General features: G+C 42.9%; 1 protein-coding gene across 2 annotated transcripts in view; it reads left to right on the top strand.

The window, feature by feature from the left end:
• Positions 1 to 846: 846 nt before the first annotated feature.
• Positions 847 to 27,217, top strand: part of cmtm7 (CKLF-like MARVEL transmembrane domain containing 7) — a 38,638-nt gene continuing 12,267 nt past the window's right edge. For both annotated transcript variants that reach the window (XM_087987311.1, XM_043690244.2), the window contains exon 1: positions 847 to 972. In XM_087987311.1, coding sequence (XP_087843437.1) covers positions 883 to 972 — 90 coding nt within the window. In that variant the 5' untranslated portion in view covers positions 847 to 882. The remainder of the gene's footprint in view (positions 973 to 27,217) is intronic.

The following is a 27,217-nucleotide window of genomic DNA, read 5'->3' as shown; positions in this document are numbered from 1 at the left end:
CTGTTAACAAGCCAATTTTCTATCCAGACCAAAATGCTACCTCTAATGCCATGAACTTTTATTTTCTGCATTAACGTTTCTGGTAACTTATCAAATGCCTTCTGGAAATCTCAGTACATGCACAGTTGATTCCCTTTTATCAATAGCAAATGCTACCTCCTTCAAGAATTCCCAGTAGATTGGAAGTCAAGACTAATACAAACAGAATGCTTCTTTTTGCCACTTTCCCACGATTTCATAAACACACCTGCAAGTTTAAAAGTAATTCAAAGTCTGCCAGTGTAATATTGCCAACAATTTCACCACCTGAAGAAATGAAACTCCACTTTTGACAAAAAAAATCGGCTGTAATTAACAATGATCACGCTGTGTAATCTGAATGATAACAGTGATCACGCTTCGAGAGGTACTTCGTTGGCCGTACAGCGCTTGTATAAAAATGTAACCGTTTATTTTTCTAGAGCTGTTCAACCTGCCCCGTTGAGATATCAAAAGTTTTCAGATGTCGCTGAGGTCTATTGAAAGGGCAACACCCATCCGTTTGTGCTTCAGTGTTGACTGATGCAGTAGACAGGACTCTGAGTAACTTTTTAAATACCTGAAGTGCAAAAAAATGGAGTTCACACTGTGCACTGAAAAAAAAACATTAGCACTGTGGTAAGATGCTTCCAGCGCAGTTACAAAAGTTCACTAAATAGTATGGAGATGTGTAATTTTGAATAACATTGTAACTCCTTCATTGTGGAGAGGCACAGCCAGTTGTTTGCTACTGAACCAATCAGTGGCTCGGTGTAGCTGTCAGTCAAGGGGAGGGTGTGACTGACTGAGGGAGGGAGAGAGAGAGTAGGTGAGTGATTGAGTGTGCAGTTTGACGGGAGGAGGATGGCGGAGACAAGACGGAGTACAGACAGTGGCTTCCTCGACCTAAGTTACGCCAAGTCCTTTTCTGGCATTTTGAAGATCGTCCAAGCGGTAGGTTTCTGTTGGTTCATTCGGTGTCTGCGCACTCGGTTGTGGTGTTCTGCCTGAAAACGTATTTATGTGTCTCTTCTGTCAACACCAACGTGGAGCGAGACATCTCAAACGATTAAACTATTAAGTTATGCCGCTGCTCAGAAACAGTTATAAAGGACACGTTTATCCAACAAGTTTTGCATTAACACCTTTCAAGATACGTTTTAACCGAGACGGAGATAGTATAGAAGTCCTTTCGTTTCTGCAGTTTTTTTTGGGATCATTTTTCGAAAATAAATTTACCTTCCACAGTGTTCTGGTTCGTTAGTCATTCTCCTGGGTCTCTGAATAAATTGGGTCTCTCATTTAAACCGATTTGTGATATTTCCGGGCAGTAAATCTATATCCCGCCTTTTTCATCACCCCCACCCCCCCTCAAATTCAAATGTATCTCAGTTTGCTCCCACTGTTTCCTCCCAAGTTTTCTTTAACTTAGAAAAAACAGAAACGGATCTGGCCTGCGCAGCCACCGCTCCAACTCCCCCTCATTTTATCGATGCTGTGCTTTCACACTCCCCCAGCAGCACTACCTCATCGTGCGGGAAGCGTTCCCACCCTCAGCGGCTGCTTGTCTCACGCTGCTCGTGAGCTGTAAACCTCACAGATTCGTAGAGATTTACAACACGGAAACAGACCCCTCGCTCCATCTCGTCCATGCCGACTAAATATCCCAACCTAATCTAGTCTCATTTGCCAGCGCCTGGCTCATATCCCTGTAAACCCTTCCTATCCATATACCCATCCAGATGCCTTTTAAATGTTGCAATTGTACCAGCCCCCACCATTTCCTCTGGCAGCTCATTCCATACACACTACCCACTATGTGAAAAACTTACCCCTTAGGTCCCTTTCATATCTTTCCCCTCTCACCCTAAACCTATGCCCTCGAGTTCTGGACTCCCCAACCAGGGAAAAGGCCTTGTCTATTTATTCCTATCCATGCCCCTCATGATTTTATTAACATCTATAAGGTCACCGCTCAGCATCTGATGCTCCAGGGAAAACAGCCCTCACCTATTAAGCCTCTCCCCATAGCTCAAATCCTCCAACCCTGGCAACATCCTTGTAAATCTTTTCTGAACCCTTTCAAGTTTCACAATATCTTTCCGATAGGAAGGAGGCCAGAATTACACGCAATATTCCTAAAGTGGTCGAACCAATGTCCTGTACAGTTGCAACATAACCTTCCAACTCCTGTACTCAATACTCTGACAAATAAAGGAAAGCATACCAAACACCACCTTCACTATCCTATCTACCTGCGATGCTACTTTCAAGGAGCTATGAACCTGCACTCCAAGGTCTCTTTGTTCAGCAACACTCCCCAGGACCTTACCATTAAGTGCATAAGTCCTGCTAAGATTTGCTTTCACAAAATGCAGCACCTCGCATTTATCTAAATTAAGCTCCACTGTCACTCCTTAGCCCATTGGCCCATCTGATCAAGATCCCGTTGTAATCTGAGGTAACTTTCTTCACTGTCCACTACACCTCCAATTTTGGTGTCATCTGCAAACTTAAAAGGTATACCTCCTATGTTCACATCCAAATCATTTATGTAAATGACGAAAAGTAGAGGACCCAGCACCGATCCTTGTGGTACTTAACTGGTCACAGGCCTCCAGTCTGAAAACCAACCCTCTACCACCACCCTCTGTCTTCTACCTTTGAGCCAGTTCTGTATCCAAATGGCTAGTTCTCCCTGTATTCCATGAGATCAAACCTTGCTAATCAGTCTCCCATGGGGAACCTTGTCAAATGCCTTACTGAAGTCCATATAGATTACACCTACTGCTCTGCCCTCATCAATCCTCTTTGTTACTTCTTCAAAAAACTCAATCAAGTTTGTGAGACATGGTTTCCCATGCACAAAGCCATGTTGACTATCCCTAATCAGTCCTTGCCTTTCCAAATACATGTACATCCTGTCCCTCAGGATTCCCTCCAACTACTTGCCCACCACCAGGGTCACCCTCACTGGTATTGCCATAGTTTATAGTTCCATAGTTTATTCTTGCATCGCCCCCCAGAAAAGTGTAAATCACTGAGTCACTTGCTTTTACTGATAGTTAAAAATCACACAACACCAGATTATGGTCCAACAGGTTCATTTGGAAGTACTAGCTTTCCAAGCGTTGCTCCTTCAGTTAACTGTGGAGCAGGATCATAAAGCACAGAATTTATAGCAAAAGATGCTACGGACTCCCTAAACCGCTGCTATTTCTCTGTGTATTTTGAAAGGTGATAGTGGTGAGCTTTTCATGCAATCCAAGTTATAAGATCATTGGATTTCCTGCGAAACTTATAGACGTCTGTGTGGGAAGTACTGTAACTGCACCAGCTCCACCTGTTACACACTACCCTGTGAAGTGGTTGACAACAAAGACCTCTGCAACTCAACGAAAATTCAACAGAACAATTGTCCCCACTACACTTCTGTTCTTCAATGAGACCTGAACTAAATACTGGAGAAATTCTAAGGACAAAAGTAAAGTATTCAGCCCATTGAGTCCGCTCTGCCATTCAATGAGAGCACAGCTGAACTGATCACCTTCAACTTCTTTCCTGCCTTTTCCCCATAAAACCCGATTCCCTGAGTGATTAAAAATCTGTCCATCGCAAGCTTGCATATACTTAATGACCCAGCCCCAAAACCCTCTAGAGTAAAGAATTACACAGATTCACTGCCCTCAAAGGATAAATTCCTCCTATTATCTGTTTTAAATTGACCCCTTAGCCTGAGATTATACCCTGTGGTTTACACTCTCCCAATGGGGAAATAGCGTTTACACATTTACTCTGTCAAAGCCCTCTCAGAATCGTTGTTTCAAAACCTGCAAGCGTTGCAGGTAGAATTTCTCTAGCACTTAATTCCAGGTCACACTGAAGAACAGGAGGAGTGTAGTGACGAAAACTGTTTGAATGAATCTTGTTGAGTTCAGTAAGGTCTGCTCTTATTCTTCTAAACTCGTGAGTACAAGCCTAAAAAGGCAACAGTGCTTTGCCTTCCCTATCAACTGCTGAATTGAAATACTTGCTTTTTTTTTAATACCTGACTCCCTGTGGTGGTCCATTCCCAGACAAACTTTGGAAGACAGCTGAACCCGAATCCAGTCCGTCCCTCAGATGGACTAGCAATGATCAATCTGATTTTCTTTAGCTTTCAGGACTGACCGTGGCCCGACCTCCTAATTAAAATGATGATGATCTTTTGACTTGCTCCTCTGCCTCTCTGACCGGGGCAAACCATCCGGAACAGAAATGGCATCTGGACTGACTTTGGAAAGCAACCTTGCCCCATTAAGTATGCCTATCCTGTCCTTTCCATTTATTGCCATACTCTCTCCCACATGCAGTTGGTTTGCTGTGGAAGCTGCAGACCCTTTTTGTCACAAGCTGTCTGCTTGCCTTCTGCATCAAAGTATGATTATGAGACAAAAGGACAAAAGCTACTGCCTGACCCTGTCTGCTAAAGTGCCACCTATGAAGCTGAAGCTTTGCCATTCTGCAGTGGGTGAAGCGATGGGCCAGTGATTATTCCTAACAGACAGAGACTAATTCTGATGATTTGTGTAATGAAAGATGCAAATATTTATTAATAGCATCTCACCACCTAATGACAAGGGACAAATAATTACAAAAGTTGGTCACAATAATCTGATTTCTGGATTTTACCCAAATATTTCATCACCCTCCCCATTCTTATTGCCACCTAAGGAAGTTAAATATTTGGTTCATGATCATTATACTGGACGAATCCAGGAGAGGTGAAGCCAACAAACATGATTCTATACGTAACTTTTGTAGTGTCTCCAAGGCATTTGATACAGTCAGCTGGGAAGCACTTTGGGACACCGTATCTAGATTGGGTGCTCTCCAAGTTTCTTTGCTTCTTTGTCAACTGCCTGAAGGGCAGAAAGGCAATCTCAGCCAATTTGCCAATCTCTTAAGCTGCTAAGCAAATTGTAAGTTCAGGAATCCGCCCTTTTCTCCACTTTATGCAAAGTAATGGTTGAAGAGGCAAAAAATTGCCTGACAGTGAGATATACATTTGCTTCCAAAACACACGACAATGTCTTCAATCTGTGCTAACCATTCTTATACCAAAAACTACAGCAGAGCTAATCATGCAACATTAGCTCAGCATGAACACTGTCCTCCAATTTGATTCTCTTTGTCGAAGGAACTCAAATTGAATTTTCTTGTGGGTGATTCCTCTGTATAGAATTCTTTAAAAGTCTGTTTAAATTGGAGACTTCATGAAATAACTCCACAGAGGCTGGTGTCCTGTCACTAAGTCACCCTATATTTACACATGTAGAGCTCATGCCCCTAGTGCTGCATCAGAGTGCGCTCTTGTGCCAGAACCTCTAACATTCCTCTTTTTATTTTTTTTTTAATTTTTTACTGTAGGTATAAAAAGACACTTGACACTAGTCCACACCACATACTGATCAGACTGTCCTTAGCTAGCCTTCCTGCAGGACAGTCGTTGGCCTTCCAGTCTCTGGCCGCCCTGTGTACTGACTGACCCTCCCGCTTTCCTCCAGGCGGGTTGTCAACCACCCAGCTCCTAGTTGCCCCATGTACTGACCGGACTACCCCGGGCTGTTTTCCTATGAGCTGGTTGTTGGCCTTCTGGTCTCCAGCTGCCCTGCGCATGACTGACCGTCCCCAGCCCACTTTCCTCCGGGACGGACAACAGCCACCAGCTCCAGGTAACCCCGCGTACTAACCAAACCATCCCCGACTTGCTTTCCTACAGTCAGGCCATCAGCCTTCCAGCACCCAGCCGCTCTCAATACAACAGCCAGCTCTGAGTGAACAGATCCTCTGACACTCCTGTTTATTTTTTCTTTGTTTTCCTCTTTTTCTTTTCTTTTTTTTAGAACCCAATACACTCCAGTGTGCTTTTATTTTCTTCATTCCTCTTTTTACTCTGTCAGCTAGCACTCCCTAATTGGACCAGATTAACAGCCTCAATCAGGAGACGTATTCTGAGAGGGCCAGCTAGCTGACCATGTTCCAATCACTACATTTCTCCTCTTATATGTGAGAGAGAGTAAATTGGTCCTTTATCTTAGAGAACCTTTTGGAGTGCTTTAGGTCAGGGTTCCTCAGACTTGGAGTTTGATATGGATGGTGTGTAACACATAGGAGCTTGCCTCTTGCACCAGGAGTGTCTCGATAACATTTCACTTTTCTTCTGGCATCAAGATGGCTACATCCGTCATGTCTACCTCTGATTCGGAGGACATAAGTGCACAACAGAGAAGGCGAACTCACTGTTTCTGACAGCTTTTCCTACTGTTCCAAAGGGCAGCGCATGTTTTGCACCTGCACAGGTTTGAAAATTTGTGGCTTTCATATGTTCAGGATCTACGCAAACTTTATACGACACTGGACCTGACTTTTGTATTGACTATGCCTCTTACCGATGCAGAACCATTATCGTGATTCTTGCACCAAACTTTATCCCCTGTATCAAAAGTCTCCCACTTGGCGGAGCCTTGTGTCTGGCTGTTTCACCCCCTCACTCAGGTCTGGGAAGATCAGAGTTAACCTGGTGCAGTGTCTTCTACCCACTACCAACTCTGCTAGTGCAATCCTTGTAGCTGCATGTGTGGTGGTCCTATAATCAAATAGGAACTGTGACAGTTTGATGTGTAGCAAGATTTTAGACTGTTTCTTCAAGCCAGCCTTTAAAGTTTGAAGTTCACCCTGCTCTTTCTGCCATGCCATTGGATGAGAAGTGGTATGGAGCTGTCCTTGTGTTGAATCCATTCTGTGACCAATACTTCCAGAACTCAGTATATCACAAATGGTTTTTATGTCGTCATCTATGTGTTTGATGAATGGCCTCTATGCAGGTCCAACCACTTTGAGTTAGCATCTACCATGACGACGAACACTAAGCTCATAAAAGGACCTGCACAGTTGACATGCAACTAGATCTAGGATTTACCCGGCCATTCCCAAGGATGTGGTGGTGTTGCTGGCAGTATTGTTTGTCCTTGTTTGCACTCTGGGCACTGCCTGACCATCGCAGCTAAGCCTCCATCCAATTCTGGCCACCAGACAATCACCCGCACCTTCTTTTTGGAAACTCCTGCATGGCCCTGGAGGAGTTCAGCCAGTATTTGGCAGTGACTTTTGTTCAGGACAATCACTCTTGTTTCCCATAATAATATGCCATCCTCTACTGTGAGCTTGTCTCTCTAGATCCAAAAGGTTTTCAGTTCTAATTGTGACAGTCATCAGTTCCCCTATCACCAGCTGTTTCAGTTTTGAAAGGACTGGATCTTTCTGCATCCAAAATCTGATATTGTCAGCTGTAACCGGAGATATCCAGAAAATGTAATACCCTTACATTCTTCTCCATAGGGGTACCACCGTCGGGGTTTCTGCTAATGGGAGAGATGGCTCAATGCATCTGTATTCACTACTCTGCCTCTGAAATGGTGTTCTAGCTTATAATTGTAAGCACTTAGTATTAGAACTCAGCACAGACTGCAGCCCAAAAACATGGTCTGCTCAAAGAGGACAAGGCGGTCCCACCCAAGTAGAGGTTTATGCTCCATGATTTTCACAAATATTTGTCCATAAAGCTATTGCTGAAATTTCCTGAATCCAAATATGAATGCTAATCCTTCTTGCTCTATCTGGGCATATTTATGCTCTACATTAGTCAAAGTCCTGGATGCATATGCTATTGGGTGTTCCTCTCCGTTGGGCCACCGATGAACTAGTACAACCCTGATGCCATATGGGGAAGCATTGCATATCAATACTAGATCTTTCTTGGGATCATGGTGTGCCAACAGCTTAGAGCATGATAGCTGTTTTTTTACTTCACTGAAAGCTATGGTTTGGCTACGTGACCATTTCCAAGGCTGATCCCTTTTTGATACAAAGTTGATGCAAAGGTGACAGGTTATGTGTGAACTCTGTAATAAATCACTAGCTCAAGAAATGACCTAAGCTCCTGGACGGTTATGGGAGCTGGGGCACCTTAGATTGCCTTCACTTTACCTTCCAACAAGTGTAACCCAGTCTTGTTGATTCTGTAGCTGAAAATGTGTTGCTGGAAAAGCGCAGCAGGTCAGGCAGTATCCAGGGAACAGGAGAATCGACATTTCAGGCATAAGCCCTTCTTCAGGAATGAGGAAAGTTTGTCCAGCAGGCTAAGATAAAAGGTAGGGAGGAGGGACTTGGGGGAGGGGCGTCGGAAATGCGATAGGTGGAAAGAGGTCAAGGTGAGGGTGATAGGTCAGACTGGGGTGGGGGCGGAGAGGTCAGGAAGAAGATTGCAGGTTAGGAAGGCGGTGCTGAGTTCGATGGATTTGACTGAGACAAGGTGGGGGGAGGGGAAATGAGGAAACTGGTGAAATCCGAGTTCATCCCTTGTGGTTGGAGGGTTCCTAGGCGGAAGATGAGGCGCTCTTCCTCCAACCGTCGTGTTGTTGTGGTCTGGCAATGGAGGAGTCCAAAGACCTGCATATCCTTGGTGGAGTGGGAGGGGGAGTTGAAGTGTTGAGCCACAGAGTGGTTGGGTTGGTTGGTCTGGGTGTCCCAGAGGTGTTCTCTGAAACGCTCCGCAAGTAGGCGGCCTGTCTCCCCAATATAGAGGAGGCCACATCGGGTGCAGAGGATGCAATAGATGATGTGTGTGGAGGTGCAGGTGAATCTGTGGTGGATATGGAAGTTTCCTTTGTGCCTTGGAGAGAGGTGAGGGGGGAGGTGTGGGCGCAAGTCTTGCACCTCCTGCGGTTGCAGGGGAAGGTGCCGGGAGTGGAGGTTGGGTTGGTGGGGGGGGTGTGGATCTGACGAGGGAGTCACGGAGGGAGTGGTCTTTACGGAATGCTGATAGGGGAGGGGAGGGAAATATATCCTTGGTGGTGGGGTCCGTTTGGAGGTGGCGGAAATGACGGCGGATGATGCGCTGTACATGGAGGTTGGTGGGGTGGTAGGTGAGGACCAGTGGGGTTCTGTCCTGGTGGTGGTTGGAGGGGCGGGGCTCAAAGGTGGAGGAGCGGGAAGTGGAAGAGATGCGGTGGAGGGCATCGTCGACCACGTCGGGGGGGGGGAAATTGCGGTCCTTGAAGAAGGAGGCCATCTGGGTTGTACGTTTCTGGAACTGGTCCTCCTGGGAGCAGATGCGGCGGAGACGAAGGAATTGGGAGAATGGGATGGCGTTTTTACAGGGGTCAGGGTGGGAGGAGGTGTAGTCCAGGTAGCTGTGGGAGTCGGTCGGTTTGTAGTAGATGTCCGTGTTGATTCGGTCGCCTGAGATAGAAATAGAAAGGTCGAGGAAGGGGAGGGAGGAATCTGAGACTGTCCAGGTGAATTTGAGGTCGGGGTGGAAGGTATTGGTGAAGTTGATGAACTGTTCAACCTCCTCGTGGGAGCACGAGGTGGCGCCGATACAGTCATCGATGTAGCGGAGGAAAAGGTGGGGGGTGGGGCCAGTGTAGTTGCGGAAGATGGACTGTTCCACATATCCTACGAAGAGGCAGGCATAGCTGGGGCCCATGCGGGTGCCCATGGCTACTCCTTTTGTTTGGAGGAAGTGGGAGGATTGGAAAGAGAAGTTGTTCAGGGTGAGGACCAGTTCAGTCAGTCGAAGGAGGGTGTCAGTGGAAGGGTACTGGTTGGTATGGCGGGAAAGGAAGAAGCGGAGGGCTTTGAGTCCTTCGTGATGGGGGATGGAGGTGTACAAGGACTGGATGTCCATGGTGAAGATAAGGCGTTGGGGACCTCCATGGTGAAGATAAGGCGTTGGGGACCTTGTTGATTCTGTACCCCCCAGTAGGTCTGGAACACATTTTCTTCCCTTTCTATGGCATATGCCTCCTTTGGCAAAACACCTGAGGACTATGTCCAAGTTTTAAATGCTTCTTATCAGTTCTCCCTGTTATTACAATGTCATCTAAGTAAATGGCAACCTGAGGTAGACCTTACACAATCTTCTCTCTTGTCCTCTGAAAGATTGAACAGGCTGATACCCCAAATGGTACATATGACCATCTGGAAGAGCATGGCTTGATTTGTACATTGGTAGAAGACCATATGGGTATTAATTGTAGAATGCTTCTGGGAATCCTCATCTAAACACAATAGCTCATGTCTAGCTTCATGAATGACAATTCCCCCTGCCAACTTTGTGAATAAATCCTCAGTGTGAGGGATTGGGTTTTATCCAGCTGTGAAAAGCAGTTGATGTTTGTTTAAAATCCCATAGAGGTGAACTGATCCGTTGGGCTTCACAATCGGTACGATCAGTGCTGCCCATTCCACAAACTGGACTGGTTTGATGATTCCTTCACTCTCCAGTCTCCTGATTTTTCTGCCTCTACTTCCAACTGCAAGGCAAATGGCACTGATGGGCCTTGCGGATTCCTGGAATTGCTTCCTGATCAACGTGCAAGGTGACCGTGGCTTCTCTGATCATCCCTATACTTCCCTGCAAGACTTCTGGATATCTAATTAGGACTTCACTCAGGCAGCCATTTTCCAATTGAAAAATGTTGAGCTCATCTAAGTGAATCTCTCACTACCAGTTTCACCCCATCAACTTGGGACTGAGCCTTTCACTACAATCAATGGTAACTGAGCCAGCTGCTTTTCATTAGAGACCAGAGGTTGTACCCTTAATCTGTAAAGATTCACTAATGTAGGTTCTCAGTCTAGCCGAGATCTTGTGCAAACTTAAGGGGAGTAGTCCAGAGCGACTTTTGTTAAAAACTGCAATCACTGATATAGCTACACTGGTATCGACCTCTATTTAACCAGGCATTTATTTTGTTTGGTTCTGATTTGGATGTTGCTAAGCAATTTAACTGTTTCAAACCAGAGATAGGATGTACATTGGTCTAGTGGGATGCTTTAGCTGTGTTGATTCCATATACTGGCAGCAACTACAATGGCTTGCCGGCCCAGATCCCGGAGAAAATTTTCACCATTTGGCTGAGGCTTAGCTTTCTTTTGGGGTTTTGTGGTGGGCTGATCTAGAGTTCCTCTGCTCAGGATATGTCCTGAGTGAGGCTATACAGTTTTCTTCACACAAGTGGTGTTCCCCAAGCTCAGTCGGACTGGCGAGGGTGTCCACTTCCATCAGAATCATTAGCAGAGTCATTAGGGACATTTAAGCGACTGCTGGGCGTGCACATAGATAGCAGTGAGTTGAGGGGTGTGTAGGTTAAATTATTATATTTTACATTAGGGTTAAACCTTGGCACAACATCGTGGGCCAAAGGGCCTGTTCTGTGTTGTACTTTTCAATGTTCTATATGTTCTAATACCTTGCAAATCATATCCTCCACTTGCTACATTTTCCAATGATAAAGGTAGTTGTAGTGCCTGTTTGAAGTTTGAAGTTGTGATTCAGTTAGCAGACATTTTTGCATAGTTACATCATTAAATCCCACATACCGAGCACACACTAAGCATCTTATTAAGGGTTAAACCGAAATCACATGCTCTGCCAGTTATATTTAAATTGTCAAAAATCCCAAGTACAATTACAAATTGGAATTGGGCTTTCAGATCTCAACAAATTGCTTTCCAATCTTATCAATGAGGAAACAGTAAATTAATGGTTTTTTTGTATGTTTGCTGTAGCTAAGCAGGAGCAGTGCAGAGAATGGGACATTGCAACAATGAGAGGATATGTTCTTCTGTTGTGTCAGACAAAAGTAATGATTGCTTCACTTGTGAGCTATTATTGTATCACAGATAATGTCATTGTTGGTATGGACATAGACAATTGACTGTCCAAGTCCAAACAGCTGCTTTGGTTTCTTGTTGTGGCATGTCTGGTGAAACTATTTGCTATGCATCTCAACCAAAACTCAAGCGTACTGAACAATTTTCATCATTGCCCTCTTGTTTGGGTAAAAACCATAGGTTCTATACAGAAAACAAATATGTCTGTAGATTGTGAAGGAGCAAAAATGGCCTTTGCAGTGATATGTACTTCTTGTCAGATGTGGGAGTTTAAAGAGAGTTTAAGGGTTACTGTGGATTATATCTGCCATAAATGCTGTTGGATGCGAATCTTATCAGATCGAGTGGATAGGTTGGAGAGACAGATAGAAGCGATGAGGAATTTGCAACAGCAACAGTATGTGATGGATGGCAGTTATAGGAAGGGGGGACAGTCTCAGATACAGTCACATAGATGGGTTAACTCCAGGAAGGGTGAGAGAGGTCGGCACCTTGGGCAGGAGTCTTTTGTGGATATACCCATTTCAAACAGGTATGCTGTTTTGGAAAATGTAGGGGGTGATGGATTCTTAGGGGAACGTAGCATGAACAGCCAAGTTTTGAGACTGGCTCTAATGCAACGAGGGATATGTCTGGTTCCAAGAGATCAATTGTGTTAGGGGATTCTGTAGTCCGAGGTACAGACAGATATTTGTGGCCAGCAGAGAAAAAGCAGAATGGTGTGTTGTTTCCCTGGTGCCAGGATCAAGGATGTCTCCGAGAGGATGCAGAATGTTCTCGCAGGGGAGAGGGGACAAGAGGAGGTCATTGTCCACATTGGAAGGGAAAAGGCTGAGACTCTGAAGGGAGATTACAGAGAGTTAGGCAGAAATTTAAAAAGGAGGTCCTCAAGGGTAGTAATATCTGGATTACTCCCAGTGCTATGAGCTAGTGAGGGCAGGAATAGGAGGATGGAGCAGATGAATGCATGGCTCAGGAGCTGGTGTATGGTAGAGAGATTCACATTTTTGGATCATTGGAATCTCTTTTGGGGTAGAAGTGATCTGTACAAGAAGGGCGGATTGCACCTAAATTGGAAGGGGACTAATATACTGGCAGGGAAAGTTGCTAGAACTGCTTGGGAGGATTTAAACTAGTAAGGTGGGGGGTGGGACCCAGGGAGATAGTGAGGAAAGAGATCGATCTGAGACGGGTACAGCTGAGAACAGAAGTGAGTCAAACAGTCAGGGCAGGCAGGGACAAGGTAGGACTAATAAATTAAACTGCATTTATTTCAATGCAAGGGGCCTAACAGGGAAGGCAGATGAACTCAGGGCATGGTTAGGAACATGGAAGTGGGATATTATAGCAATTACGGAAACATGGCTCAGGGATGGGCAGGACTGGCAGCTTAATGTTCCAGGATACAAATGCTACAGGAAGGATAGAAAGGGAGGCAAGAGAGGAGGGGGGAGTGGCATTTTTGATAAGAGAGAGCATTACAGCTGGGCTGAGGGAGGATATTCCCGGAAATACATCCAGGGAAGTTAATTGGGTGGAACTGAGAAATAAGAAAGGGATGATCACCTTATTGGAATTGTATTATAGACCCTCCAATAGTCAGAGGGAAATTGAGAAACAAACTTGTAAGGAGATCTCAGCTATCTGTAAGAATAATAGGGTAGTTATGGTAGGGGATTTTAACTTTCCAAACATCGACTCGGACTGCCATAGTGTTAAGGGTTTAGATGGAGAGGAATTTCATAAGTGTGTACAAGACAATTTTCTGATTCAGTATGTGGATGTACCTACGAGAGAAGGTGCAAAACTTGACCTACTCTTGGGAAATAAGGCAGGGCAAGTGACTGAGGTGTCAGTGGGGGAGCACTTTGGGACAAGCGACCATAATTCTATTTGTTTTAAAATAGTGATGGAAAAGGATTGACCAGATCTAAAAGTTGAAGTTCAAAATTGGAGAAAGGCCAATTTTGACAGTATTAGGCAAGAACTTTCGAAAGCTGATTGGAGGCAGATGTTCACAGGTAAAGGGACGGCTGGAAAATGGGAAGCCTTCAGAAATGAGATAACAAGAATCCAGAGAAAGTATATTCCTGTCAGGGTGAAAGGGAAGGCTGGTAGGTATAGGGAATGCTGGATGACTAAAGAAATGAGGGTTTGGTTAAGAAAAAGAAGGAAGTATATGTCAGATATAGACAGGATAGATGGAGTGAATCCTTAGAAGAGTATAAAGAAAGTAGGAGTATACTGAAGAGGGAAATCAGGAGGGCAAAAAGGGTACATGAGATAGCTTTGGCAAATAGAATTAAGGAGAATCCAAAGGGTTTTTACAAATATATTAAGGACAAAAGGGTAACTAGGGAGAGAATAGGGCCCCTCAAAGATCAGCAAGGCGGCCTTTGTGTGGAGCCACAGAAAATGGGGGAGATACTAAATGAATATTTTGCATCAGTATTTACTGTGGAAAAGGATATGGAAGGTATAGACTTTAGGGAAATAGATGGTGACATCTTGCAAAATGTCCAGATTACAGAGGAGGAAGTGCTGGATGTCTTAACGGTTAAAAGTGGATAAATCCCCAGGACCTGATCAGGTGTACCCGAGAACTCTGTGGGAAGCTAGAGAAGTGATTGCTGGGCCTCTTGCTGAGATATTTGTATCATCGATAGTGACAGGTGAGGTGCTGGAAGACTGGAGGTTGGCAAACGTGGTGCCACTGTTTAAGAAGGGTCGTAAGGACAAGCCAGGGAACTATAGACCGGTGAGCCTGACCTCGGTGGTGGGCAAGTTGTTGGAGGGAATCCTGAGGGACAGGATGTACATGTATTTGGAAAGGCAAGGACTTATTTGGGATAGTCAACATGGCTTTGTGCATGGGAAATCATGTCTCACAAACTTGATTGAGTTTTTTGACGAAGTAACAAAGAAGATTGATGAGGGCAGAGCAGTAGATGTAATCTATATGGACTTCAGTAAGGCATTTGACAAGGTTCCCCATGGGAGACTGATTAGTAAGGTTTGATCTCATGGAATACAGGGAGACCTAGCCATTTGGATACAGAACTGGCTCAAAGGTAGAAGACAGAGGGTGGTGGTGGAGGGTTGTTTTTCAGACTGGAGGCCTGTGACCAGTGGAATGCCACAAGGATAGGTGCTGGGTCCTCTACTTTTTGTCATTTATATAAATGATTTGAAGGCAAGCATAAGAGGTACAGCTCATTAGTTTGCAGATGACACCAAAATTGGTGGTGTAGTGGACAGCAAAGAGGGTTACCTCAAATTACAACAGGATCTTGACCAGATGGGCCAATGGGCTGAGAAGTGGCAGATGGAGTTTAATTTAGATAAATACGAGGTGCTGCATTTTGGGAAAGCAAATCTTAGAGAACTTATACGCTTAATGGTAAGGTCCTAGGGAGTGTTGCTGAACAAAGAGACCTTGGAGTGCAGGTTCATAGCTCCTTGAAAGTGGAGTCACAGGTAGATAGGATAGTGAAGAAGGCATTTGGTATGCTTTCCTTTATTGGTCAGAGTATTGAGTACAGGAGTTGGGAGGTCATGTTGCGGCTGTACAGGACATTGTTTAGGCCACTGTTGGAATATTGCGCGCAATTCTGATCTCCTTCCTATCAGAAAGATGTTGTGGAACTTGAAAGGATTCAGAAAAGATTTACAAGGATATTGCCAGGGTTGGAGGATCTGAGCTACAGGGAGAGGCTGAACAAGCTGTGACTGTTTTCCCTGGAGCGTCGGAAGCTGAGGGGTGACCTTTATAGAGGTTTACAAAATTACGAGGGGCATGGATAGGATAAATAGACAAAATCTTTTCCCTGGGGTGAGGGAGTCCAGAATTGGAGGGCATAGGTTTGGGGTGAGAAAAGAAAGATATAAAAGAGACCTAAGGGGCAACTTTTTCACGCAGAGGGTGGTACGTGTATGGAATGAGCTGCCAGAGGATGTGGTGGAGGCTGGTACAATTGCAATATTTAAGAGGCATTTGGATGGGTTGCTGAAGCATTTCCATCAATGCTGTCTAATGTCTGTCAGGACAACATGAAAATCAATGAAGTTTTGAACAGAGCCAACCAGCCAAACACTGAATGCATTCTTTTATAACCCTTGTATCAGTCAGGACGTGGGTCGTCATGCAAGATTGTAAAGTGCAAACAGTAATGCTTTTTGTTGAATGGTGTGTGATGATACAATGTCTTTAAGAGGTGTATTTTTTTTTAATGAAGCGATGTTGAGACCGAGGTGCTGAGCAGTCTGTTCCAAGCAAATAAAGTAAACAGTTTCTGAGGCCTTGGGTTTTGTTTTTTATTTGCCTCATCATATAGCCAAGGTACCTCCTTTGCCAATGACTCACTAGCTCTACCTACCAACTTGGTTTGGGTCTGCAATGTGGTCACCAGCCATTTCATTTGTTTAGCCACTTTCTCAAATGAAATTGAAAACGCTCTTGTATCCTTCTCATTGAATTTAGGCAACGTTTGAACATATTTAAACATATCCCCACCAGGCCTTTGGATACAGTGAGATTCCTCTCCATTACTGTCCTCATCACTGCTTCTACCTCCACTATCTTAAATCGACTCTGGGTTTTCAGTTCCAACCCCTGAAGTTCAAAACTTCTCTTTTTCTCCCTTTCTTCAGCTAGGGCTTTCCTTTCCTTTTCTTTTTGTAATGCCAGGCCTATTCTTTCTTTCTTTACCCCCTTGCCATTACCTCTAATTCAAGCTGCTTCATTTGCAATTGAATTTTAGCAATCTCGAATGATTCTGATTGCATTCCGGGCAATTATAAATGTAGAGCTATAGCTGCAATTATTTCCCCTGTCCTCATAGACACCGGCAACTTCAAATTCAACTTGTTTGCCAATTTAAAAAGTTTTGCTTTTGCTCACTTTCTGTAAAACTCCCAAAGTGACTTCTCCCACCCCCAGGAAACTCTTAATGACTGAAAGAGCCATTATACAAGGCACATCCTGTTTAAACCGACTGAATGCAACACTTGAAATAAAGAAAAACACCAACACTCACCAGTTTGAGGCCTATAATCCTAAACCTGACCCAGAATTAGAGACTAGTTATACAGGATGGGCCCCCAGTGCATTATGGATCAGAACAAACACCCCACACAATAAATTAAGATAGCCTTGACAAAGGCAAATTTAGTAAAATAGTTTGTCTCTCACTCAATTCTGCAGTCCAAGAGGGAAAAATAGTCAAGACAAAAACTGAGAGAACGAACTCCAGCTTCTAGTTGCAGCAAAGAGACAGAGGCATGTAGCAGCTTTTACAACCCCAACAGCTACTGAAAGCTAAATTAAAATCCTGGTTCTGTGGGAGCCTGACCCCTCTAATTCAGCTGCTTCTATTGCTCCAACATTTTAAAAAAAACCCAAGGCCTCACAAGCTATTTACTTTATCTGTTATGAGCAGACTGCTCGTTACCTCTGTCTCAACCGCTCTTAAAGCCATAGTGTCATCACAGCTGCACTTTGCAAATGATTCATCCTCCAGCTGAAAAGACAGCCTAATCTTGACCATGGAGCAGGAGTTTGCTGGAAGAGACAGCTGGCACAGAGTCTGGGAAAGCAGTTTGCAAGTTCCACATGTGCATGAGGCTGCTGCAGGAGAGTGCAGATGACAAATGGAATCCATTTATACCAGAGCCCTTTCCAAAACAGGAGTTTCTGTTCCTCAACTGCTGAAGCCTGTAGATCGCAAATTGACCTTTTCAGTCACCAACAATCATCAGACCGTTACAACATAGGAGCAGAAGTAGATCATTTCAGCCCATCGCGTCTGCTTCAGCATTCAGTGAGATTATGGCTGATCTGATCATTCTCAATTACATTGCCTGTCTTTTCCCCATAACCTTTAATTAAAAAATCTCAACCTTGAATAGACTTAATGAGTCTCTGTCAACAGTGCAGCAAAGAATTCCACAGATTCACTACCCTCCAAGAAGACTACTTTGCTCATCTCTGTCTTAAATACGCGATCCCTTATTCTGAGACTATGCTCTCTGGTCCTAAATGCTCCACAAGGTGAAACAGCCTTTCTTTATCTCCACTGTCAAATCACCTAAGAATTTTGTATTTTTCAAAAAGGTTGCCTCTCGTTTTTCTATAATCCAATGAGTGCAGGCCTACCTCTCTTCATAGAAAACATTCCTATAAACCTGGTATCAATGTAGTGTACCTTCTGTGAACTATTTCCAATATATTTTCCTCCGTTAAGGAGCCCAAAACAGTTCACAGTATTCCAGCTGTGATCAGGCTAGTATCTTGTATGGTTTAGGAAAATCTCCCTACTGTTCTATGCCATTGCCATCGGAATAAAGGCCATCATTCCAATTGCCTTCCCTATTACCTACTGAACGTGGATACTAGCTTTTTGTGATTCATGGGCAGGGACTCCCAAATTCTTCTGTTCTGTGCCTTTGTACGGTCTTTCTCCATTTAAGTAATATTCAGCTCTTCATCCTGCCAAAGTGCCTAACCTCACATTTCTCTATAGTATATTTCATCTATAGTATATTCCACTCACTTAGTCTGTCTATATCCCTCTGCAGACTCTGCGTCATTATTGTTGTCGCTTACCTTCCCACCTATTTTTGTGCCATCTACACACTTGGCTATGGTACAATCACTTTCCTCAAACAAGTCATTTAATGTATATTATAAATAATTGTGGCCCCAGCACTGATCGCTATGGCACACCACTAGTTACAGGTTGCCATCCCTTAAATGTACCCCTTTTATCCCAACTCTCTGACTTCTACTTAGTGACCCATTCTTTATCATACTAATATATTGTCTCCAACAACATGGGCTAATCTTATTAAATCGCTTAATGGGTGGTACCTTATCAAACACCTGAAAATCCAAATATGTTACATAGACCACTTTCCCTTTATCTATCATGCTTGTTACATCCTCCAAAAAATTTAGTACATTTATGAGGCTTGATATCCTTTTCATGAAGCCTTGCTGATTCTGTTTGTTCATATTATGTGTTATTAAATGCCCTGCTACTACTGTACACATTTTATTAAGAGCACCTATGGGACCAGGAGTGTGTCAGTTGGTCAAATAATTGGATAATCAAGAAGTCCACATTATCAATGTAAAAACACACTAAGCAAAAGAACTATAACGCAGGATATACACAACATATGTTAAGTTCATTTTTCTTGAGATTCTTACACACTTGATGTAACTGCAATATGCCAACTTCTGTGAACAACAACCAAATTTTATTAAGCAAATGCAGTACAAACTTTGGAGAAACTTTTAACACTCTTTGCCATGCTTGTGACGAGATCTCGCTGAACAAAGGAACAGTTCTTCCTTTATACAAAAGCTTTACGTCACAGTCAGTAATGTCGACAAGACAGCCCACCTGGCCACTCCCTCACAGTCACATGCCATTCAAGACACAATGCAGTGACCTGATCATCTCCAGAAACAATGTAATGTAAATCATCCCTTTATGGTCAAGTCTGTTGCAAATCTTTTTTTTGTAACTATAGGGTGCGGTCAGAATTTTAATTGCAGTGTTCTAATTGACTCTGAATAGGCAATGATGATGTAAGTGGCCTTAACAATTCAGTCATTTATAAACAACAATCAATGGTTCTAAAATCAAACCCACGAGGGACCTCATTCAGATTATTCAAAAATTATTTTCCTTTGACAAATTGATACTTGGCTGATGTGAAAGCTCTCAGGAAAGTATTTCAAATATTTGGAACAGCGAGAAAACAACAAAATGTTTCCTGTGCTCTAGCCATTGATGAGGCAGTTTCAGTTCAGATTTAAATCTCAAATACTTGTGGGAAACAAATGCAGAATATATTAAAATATATTCTCCAAATGAAACTTTCCAAAAACAAAACAGTTGGAATTACAGTGGTTACAGACCAGTAACTATATAACTTTGGTAGAGACCAACGTTCTTTGAATTTGCAACATGAAGGGGGCCAGTGAAGTCTTAGCAATAATTGACAGCTCAGCCTCTAATATTCTCTAAAACCTGAACAAAGCATCAAAATTAAAATGCACTCTTCTTCTTTGTAACACTCTGCATTAAAAAAAACAAAGATATATTATAATACAGTACTCACATCTGACTAAAGCATGGCCACTGACACAATTGTTTTTTGAAACAGGTATTGTAGAATTTCAAACAAATTAAGGGTTCAAGGTCTTCAATCAATTTGTTTTAAGGTTACATGTTTGATCATTTTAAAAAGGACCTAATGTATAATAATGTAAAAACAAATTCTGTCCTATTACATAGCCCACAAAACACAATGAATTGAGATCCTAATTCAAATAAGGCAAACAGTTACTTTGATATTTTCTGAACCAGTATTTTAACAAACTAAAATATTTAAATATCAAACACTTTCAGTGTAGCGTAATTTATATTGAAACTTCCATTTTCGACCCAAGTATTAGTACAACCTTACTTTCAGCGTTTCCCTTTTTTTTCACATCCTCTTGATGAAATGACACTTATAAAAAGAGAAAATCCTCACAGCGGACCACATGGTGCCACAGTCCAAGCCACTCCCCATAGTTTAATTTCAAGTCTTCTACTTTCTCAAAAATGAGCCGTACCACCAGTACTTCACCAGAGGCTCACTGATGCTGTTACCTGGTATGGTGACAAAAGGTCTGAAAACAAACCTTCCAGCTCAGGGAGCAAACTTACATCCACTTTCCTAATCACTTGAACAAGAGTTTACCAGTAGTATTTGCATATAGATTTTTCCTTGAAATTTAATTGTTTTTTTTTTGCTGCACCTACTAGTCAATCTTTAAACAGTCCTACCAGCTGAGAATGGAACCAATAGCCCATTGCTGGACTCATTGCATTGTCCTGTCCGAAGTTACAGTAAGCACTCTACTCGCTAGGTTCTTGTGTCATCTCATACGTAAAGATCTCTAATTCTAAGATGTTAGAAATAAAATTTTACATAGAAGATGAAATCTGTACATATTTCAATTTTTTGTTCCCAAGTACTAATAGTTAATAGAATTGTGTAAACTTACAGAAAATGGAAACAAAACAAAGCAATGTGTGAATATTTTCTAAACAGCTGCAATTTAAATTGATGAGAGGAATTGAAATTTAAAATGACCATAAAAACAGAATAAAATTAAATATTCCAGGTATTATTAGCATTGGTAACAAAACATCAAGTATACACACTTGGCCAACTGGAGTGATCCAGAGGCCTTTTGATGCATTCTGTGGACACCCATGTGTCTTTCATAGTTGCTTCTCTAGGTCTGGGGTGTCCTCCTCTAAACACTGCACTGTGACAATGTCTGGGATGCCTGTTGTTTTTGAGGCAGGTCATCGGTTTAATGCCGGCCGGCTCACAGAGGGCAGTACCTTTGATTATGGTCAATTGCTTGGGGAGGAGGATGGCTTTGAACAATTTTGGACATATAGTGAGTTCTGAATAGGTGTTCCTGAGGAGGTCAGAAATCCATATTGTGACCATAGCTGGTCATCAGTGTCATTATTTTGAAACATTTTCAGCAGACCAGACATGTCAGGCGGTACCACCATTTTATTCCCACTTGAAAGTTCAGCTTGGCGTTTCGACTCTGATTCCTGACTTTGGCCTTCCTTTCGCAATCTTTCCTGTTTTCCTTTACTCATGTCATAATCTTCCCCCTGACTCTTCAGCAGCTGACAAGACTTAGAGTTTCCCTCATTACCCCACACTCTAATCCATCTTTGACGTGCATTATTCTCCCAGCTAGTCTGTTTAGATTTGTTTGCAATTTCCTCTGCAGTCTTTCTTGATGTGGATATTAAGGTTTTCCATTTAGTCCTCGTATCTTGTTTCCAGATTGCTTCCTCTGCCTTTAACATTTATCTGTATCCCAAGTTCCTCCCAGTGGCCTAATTTCATTTCTCTTTTTTTTTATTTAAGCATTCTGACAGGCGTCTGAACCTTTCCTCATTTTGGGGGGTCATCCCGGCATAACTGATGCAAAGGGGTCCGGACCCTTGACTTATCCAACGTTTGTCCCTTTTTTTTTGTTTTAAGGTCTGAACTTCCTACTTATTTCTATGTACTAGTGTAGTGTGTGTAGTCTCCACACCCACTTCAGGGTCCTGACCTTCATGTAGGGGATTTCCCCTCTTAACAACCATTCTAATGCAGGGGGATAGAGACAGACACAGCATTTTAAAAAAAATCTTATGCTCTATGTACTGAGGCCTCGCACCGAGTCCAGTATTTGTAGTCTGCACACCCACTTCAGGGCCCTGACCTTTTGTGTAGGGGATTTCCCCTCTTAACAATCGGTCTAAGACAGGGGAATAGAGATAGACACAGTACAGTAGTTATCTTTTATACACTATGCTTTGGAGCCTCAAGTCTCACCACTAGAGGACTTTAACCTCCTTTTTCCCAGGGGAACTTTAACCTCAATTTCCCAGTAACTTATGATTCTGAAAGCGAACTCGGCGTGCAAATGTGTAAGTTGCCCCTCAGAGTATCCATCACCACAGAGTCCTAGCAGACGGGAGGTTGACTGAGTGGTAGGTTAAGGAGAGAGATCAAGGTAAAGTTTACCTCGTGGGCCCACCCGTCTCACGCAACCGGCATTCAGAAGATGACTTATTCAGTCCACCTAGAAGCTCTGTGTATGTTGGAATCCCACAGCTGCCACCAAATGTTAAGTTCATTTTTCTTGAGATTCTTACACACTTGATGCAACTGCAACACGCCAACTTCTGTGAACAACAACCAAATTCTATTAAGCAAACACAGTACTAACTTTGGAGAAACTCGTAACAATCTTTGCCATGCTTGTGGAGCATGTCGAGGGGTTGCTCTGAACAAAGGAACGATTCTTCCTTTATACAAAATCTTTACATCACAGTCAGTAATGCCGACAAGACAACCCCCAGCCACTCCCTCTCAGTCACACGCCACTCAAGACACAATGCAGTGACCTTCAGGTCATCTTCAGGAACAATGAAATGTAAATCATCCCTTAATGGCCAAATCTGATGCAAATCTTTTTTTTTGTAACTATAGGGTGCAGTCAGAATTTTAATTGCAATGCTCTAATTGTTTCTGAATAAGTGATGATGATGCAAATGGCTGTGAATGGCAAGGAATGGGAATGTAAATTCACTTACATTCTACCTGTAGAACAGAGCCATCCCACCCTGCCCCTAGGGCATTTAATTTCTTGCAGGTCAGCAGAGCAAATCAACTCTTTAATATCTCACACAGCTATACTTTATTTACAGCATAAATCACTTTCTTTAAGAAATGCAGCTTTGCCTTAAATTAAACATTTGGGCAGATGGCCTTCTCACTCGCAACCTCAGCTAACTACTCGGACATTGTGGTGGACTGCAGTGTTCGAGGAGAAATCAATTTGAAATTGAATTAGCTATTGGTATTTGTGTGGCCTTTCAATTAGGAAACAAGTACATTGACATTGAGATAAATAAATGAAAAAGCCATAATAATTGGACAGAATAATGCAATAAACATTGTGGATATTTGAGTATATAATTTTTGCAAGCTATTGAGAGTGCCAGTTTATAAAGTGCCTGTTAAAACAAAGTTTGCTGTATATCCTTTAAAATGGACCCCACCGTTTACCAGTAACACGTTAACTGTCTTATGGTTGCCTTTTCTTTTTGTCCCCTTCACTTTTCACTCTTCACCTATCAAGAATCTGCTGTTATCATTCTGTGCCAAAGACTGGCCTCCACAACTTGTTTAGTCTAATCTGATTGTATAGACCTCTCTCTTTTTTAGAATAACATTATTACTATTGTTGATATGCATTGTCTTTTTCTTATTCATTCACAGGACATGGGCATCTCTGGCTAGGCCATTACTTATTGCTTAGTTAAGAGTGAAACACATTGCTATGGGTCTGGAGTCACATGTAGGCCAGACCAGATATGGACAGCAGTTTCGTCCCCTAAACGGTATTAGTGAACCAGATGGATTTTTCCAACAATCAGCGACAGTTTAATGATCATCATTAGAATCACAATTCCAGATTTGTTTTTAAACTGAGTTCAAATTCCACCTGGGATTTGAACCTGGGTCCCCAAGAACATAACGTGCCTCTCTGGATTCAAAGTCTAGCAATTATTCCATTAAGTCATTGTCTGTCCATTGTTGGGTTGTGAGCAATGTATGCTGCTGATTTTTAAACTATGTTTATTAGCACAGCAGAGCTATAGGTTTGCTTGTACCCAGTTCACAAAGACTTGTGGAAATATTTACTGGCTTCCAAAACTAATGTTTAGGTTTGACTGCATACATTGTGATAGCTGAGTCCTGGACAATTTTAATTGGAAATTGCTGTTCAAGGGACCTTGAAGTGAATTTCACACAACGAACATGAGATTTATTTCAAAGAGTAAAAAGTCAAGAGATGAAAGTGCAGTGTAACTTGATATTTCACTGCTGGCAGCCTTTCGCAGCAGCACAGATCACTGAGGTCAGTATTGATAGCAATAAAAGCCAAGATTGCTGTAATACGCTGGCACAGTGGTTAGCACTGCTGCCTCACAGCGCCAGAGACCCGGGTTCAATTCCCGCCTAGGGCAACTGTCTGTGTGGAGTTTGCACATTCTCCCCGTGTCTGCGTGGGTTTCCTCCGGGTGCTCCGGTTTCCTCCCACAGTCGCCCGTAGTGTTAGGTGAAGGGGTAAATGTAGGGGAATGGGTCTGGGTGGGTTGCTCTTCAGAGGGTCGAAGGGCTTGTTTCCACACCGTAAGTAATCATCTAACAAAAATGATGAACATAAGGTACTGTCAGTGTAACTCAGAAGTCACGTGACACCAGGTTATAGACCAACAGGTTTATTTATAATCACAAGCTTTCAGAGTGCTGCTTCTTTGATGCTTCACCCAATGAAAGAGAAGCACTCTGAAAGCTTGTGATTTCAAATAAACCTGTGGGACTATAGCCTTGTGATGTGTGACTTCTACCTTTGTCCAGTCGGGCCCTTCACCAGCACCTCCACATCAGCGTACATCAGTGAGCTTCTGACCATATTAACTGCACTGTTACTACGAATATATATTTTTATCTCTGCAAAAACATCAGTGTCAGGTCATCTGCTGCTGAAACTCTCACTTCAGCCTTCATGACTCCTAAACTTCACTATTTTAATTCAGCCCTGACAGATTTATCCATATTGACCAGAAATCTGAGCTTAACCAAAGCTGCACATGTGGTGACTCTCACCAAGTCCTGTTCACTAATTGAAGACTTACAACGTCGTCCCCCAAGTCCCTCCTCCCTACCTTTTATCTTAGCCTTCTTGGCACACTCACCTCATTCCTGAAGAAGGGCTCATGCCCGAAATGTCGATTCTCCTGCTCCTTGGATGCTGCCTGACTTGCTGCGCTTTTCCAGCAACACATTTTCAGCTCCTGTTCAAACAACCCCACTTGCCCTTGTTTTTTAATTCTTGATCACCTCCCTACCTCCACTTATTTTTGTAATCCAGCCCGAAACCACCTTCAGATCAGAAACTGCAAGTGAAACTTGGCAGGTCTGACAGAATCTGTGGGAAGAAAGCAGAGTTAATGTTTTGAGTCCAGTGATTCTTGTCTAGAACTATTCTGCTGATGCCATTTCCTTGCTGTCATGATACACTCTCACTTGTTGTCTTGATATTTCCACACTGAACTACCATCTCTTTCTCCCCTCCCCTTAGAGCTTTTATCCTAAATGTTTATTATTGATCATTCTGTGAGTCTCCCAATTTTTTGGCCATCCTTTATCAAAGATGTTTTTCTTTCAAGTAATGACAACTGACTGCTTTCTATTATTATTATTACCAGGGTATAAGAAATGGAATGTTTTGAGACAAATTGGTATCTGTTTGTGGTTCTTTTGCTTTTTAGAGAAACAATTATAAACTTGGGCAGCATGTGGCGCAGTGGTTGGCACTGCTGCCTCATAGCACCTGGAGCCTGAGTTCGATTCTGTACTTGGGCGACTGTCTGTGTTGAATTTGCATGTTCTCCTCATGTCTGTGTGCATTTCCTCTGGGTGCTCCGGTTTCCTCCCACAGTCCAAAGATGTGCTTTTATTGCTATCAATACTGACCTCAGTGATCCGTGCTGCTGCGAAAGGCTGCCAGCAGTGAAATCTTTGGATTGGCCTTGGTAAATGCAGGGTTATGGGGATAGGGTAGGTATGTGTGGGATGCTCTTCAGAGGGTAGTTGCAGACTCAACTGGCCAAATGGCCTCTTTCTGCACTGTAGGGAATCAATTATAATGAAGATTCCAGTTAGGAGCATGTGATTGAGCTAACCGTGGCTCTTTATGTTTGAGGTACAAGTATTTTATTAATCTTTCTCATCATTTAATATCTAAATATAACTTAAAATGACCCTAAACGTCATTACTTATTTTTAGTGAATAAATAAAACCAATTATAGAATAGTATCACACAGAAAGAAGCCAAACATTGAGTCAACATTATCCTTTGAAAGAGCTTTGACCCCATTTTCCTGCATTTTTTTTCTTTCTTGTATTTAGCCAATTCCCTTTTGAAGACACATTGATAGGTACTTAATAAAGATGTAATGTACGCCAAATCCTAACCCCTTCCTGAATAATTATTTTTTTCTCACGTCGATTGTGGTTCTTTTGTCAAATACTTTTTAACTCTTTGAGATTTCTCAGCTATTGGAAACTGTTTCTCTTCAGTTACTCCATTTAAACATTTTATTTATGACCTATCCTCTAGTCCCTCTCTGACTATGGAGAATAAATTCAACTTCTTCAATTGAACAATATGATTTAATCCCTAACTCCTGGAACAGTTTTTCTGGGTGCTGTCCAAAGCCTACACACTGCTCTAAAGGATGCTAATGGGAATTGGTCATCATCTTCCAGGAGGAGTTTTTCTACCCCATGGTTCAATGTAAAAAAGAACATGGATGCAATGAGCGTTCAACACATTTATGCCTGAGATAGAGACTGTCCTATGAAGAGTCTGTACTATCTAGAATTTTGAAGAATGAGAGATGGTGTCATTGGAAACGCACAAACTACTTAAACAGATAGACAGGGTACATGCAAGGAGAAAGTGAGGACTGCATATGCTGGAGATCAGAGTTGAGAGTGTGGTGCTGGAAAAGCACAGTGGGTCAGGCAGTATCGGAGGAGCAGGAGAATCAATGTTTCAGGCATAAACCCTTCAAGAATGAGGTTTGTGGGCTGGAAGGGGGGGTGGGGGTGGTGGAGGCTGAGAGATAAATGGGAGGGAGGTTGGGACTGGGGGAAGATAGCTGGGAATGCAATAATTAGATGACGATGGGGGGGCAGGTGATAGGAGGGGAGGGTGGAATAGATAGATGGAAAAGACAATGGGCAGGTCAAGAGAGTGGTGCTGAGTTGGAGGCGTAGGATTGAGATAAGGTGGGGGAGAGGAAATTAGGAAAC

This window comes from Chiloscyllium plagiosum, unplaced genomic scaffold (assembly GCF_037043375.1).
Source record: "Chiloscyllium plagiosum isolate Xiang-an unplaced genomic scaffold, Cpla_swu_hap1 HiC_scaffold_5, whole genome shotgun sequence".
NCBI lineage: Eukaryota > Metazoa > Chordata > Chondrichthyes > Orectolobiformes > Hemiscylliidae > Chiloscyllium > Chiloscyllium plagiosum.
This window is presented reverse-complemented; position numbering and strand designations above follow the sequence as displayed.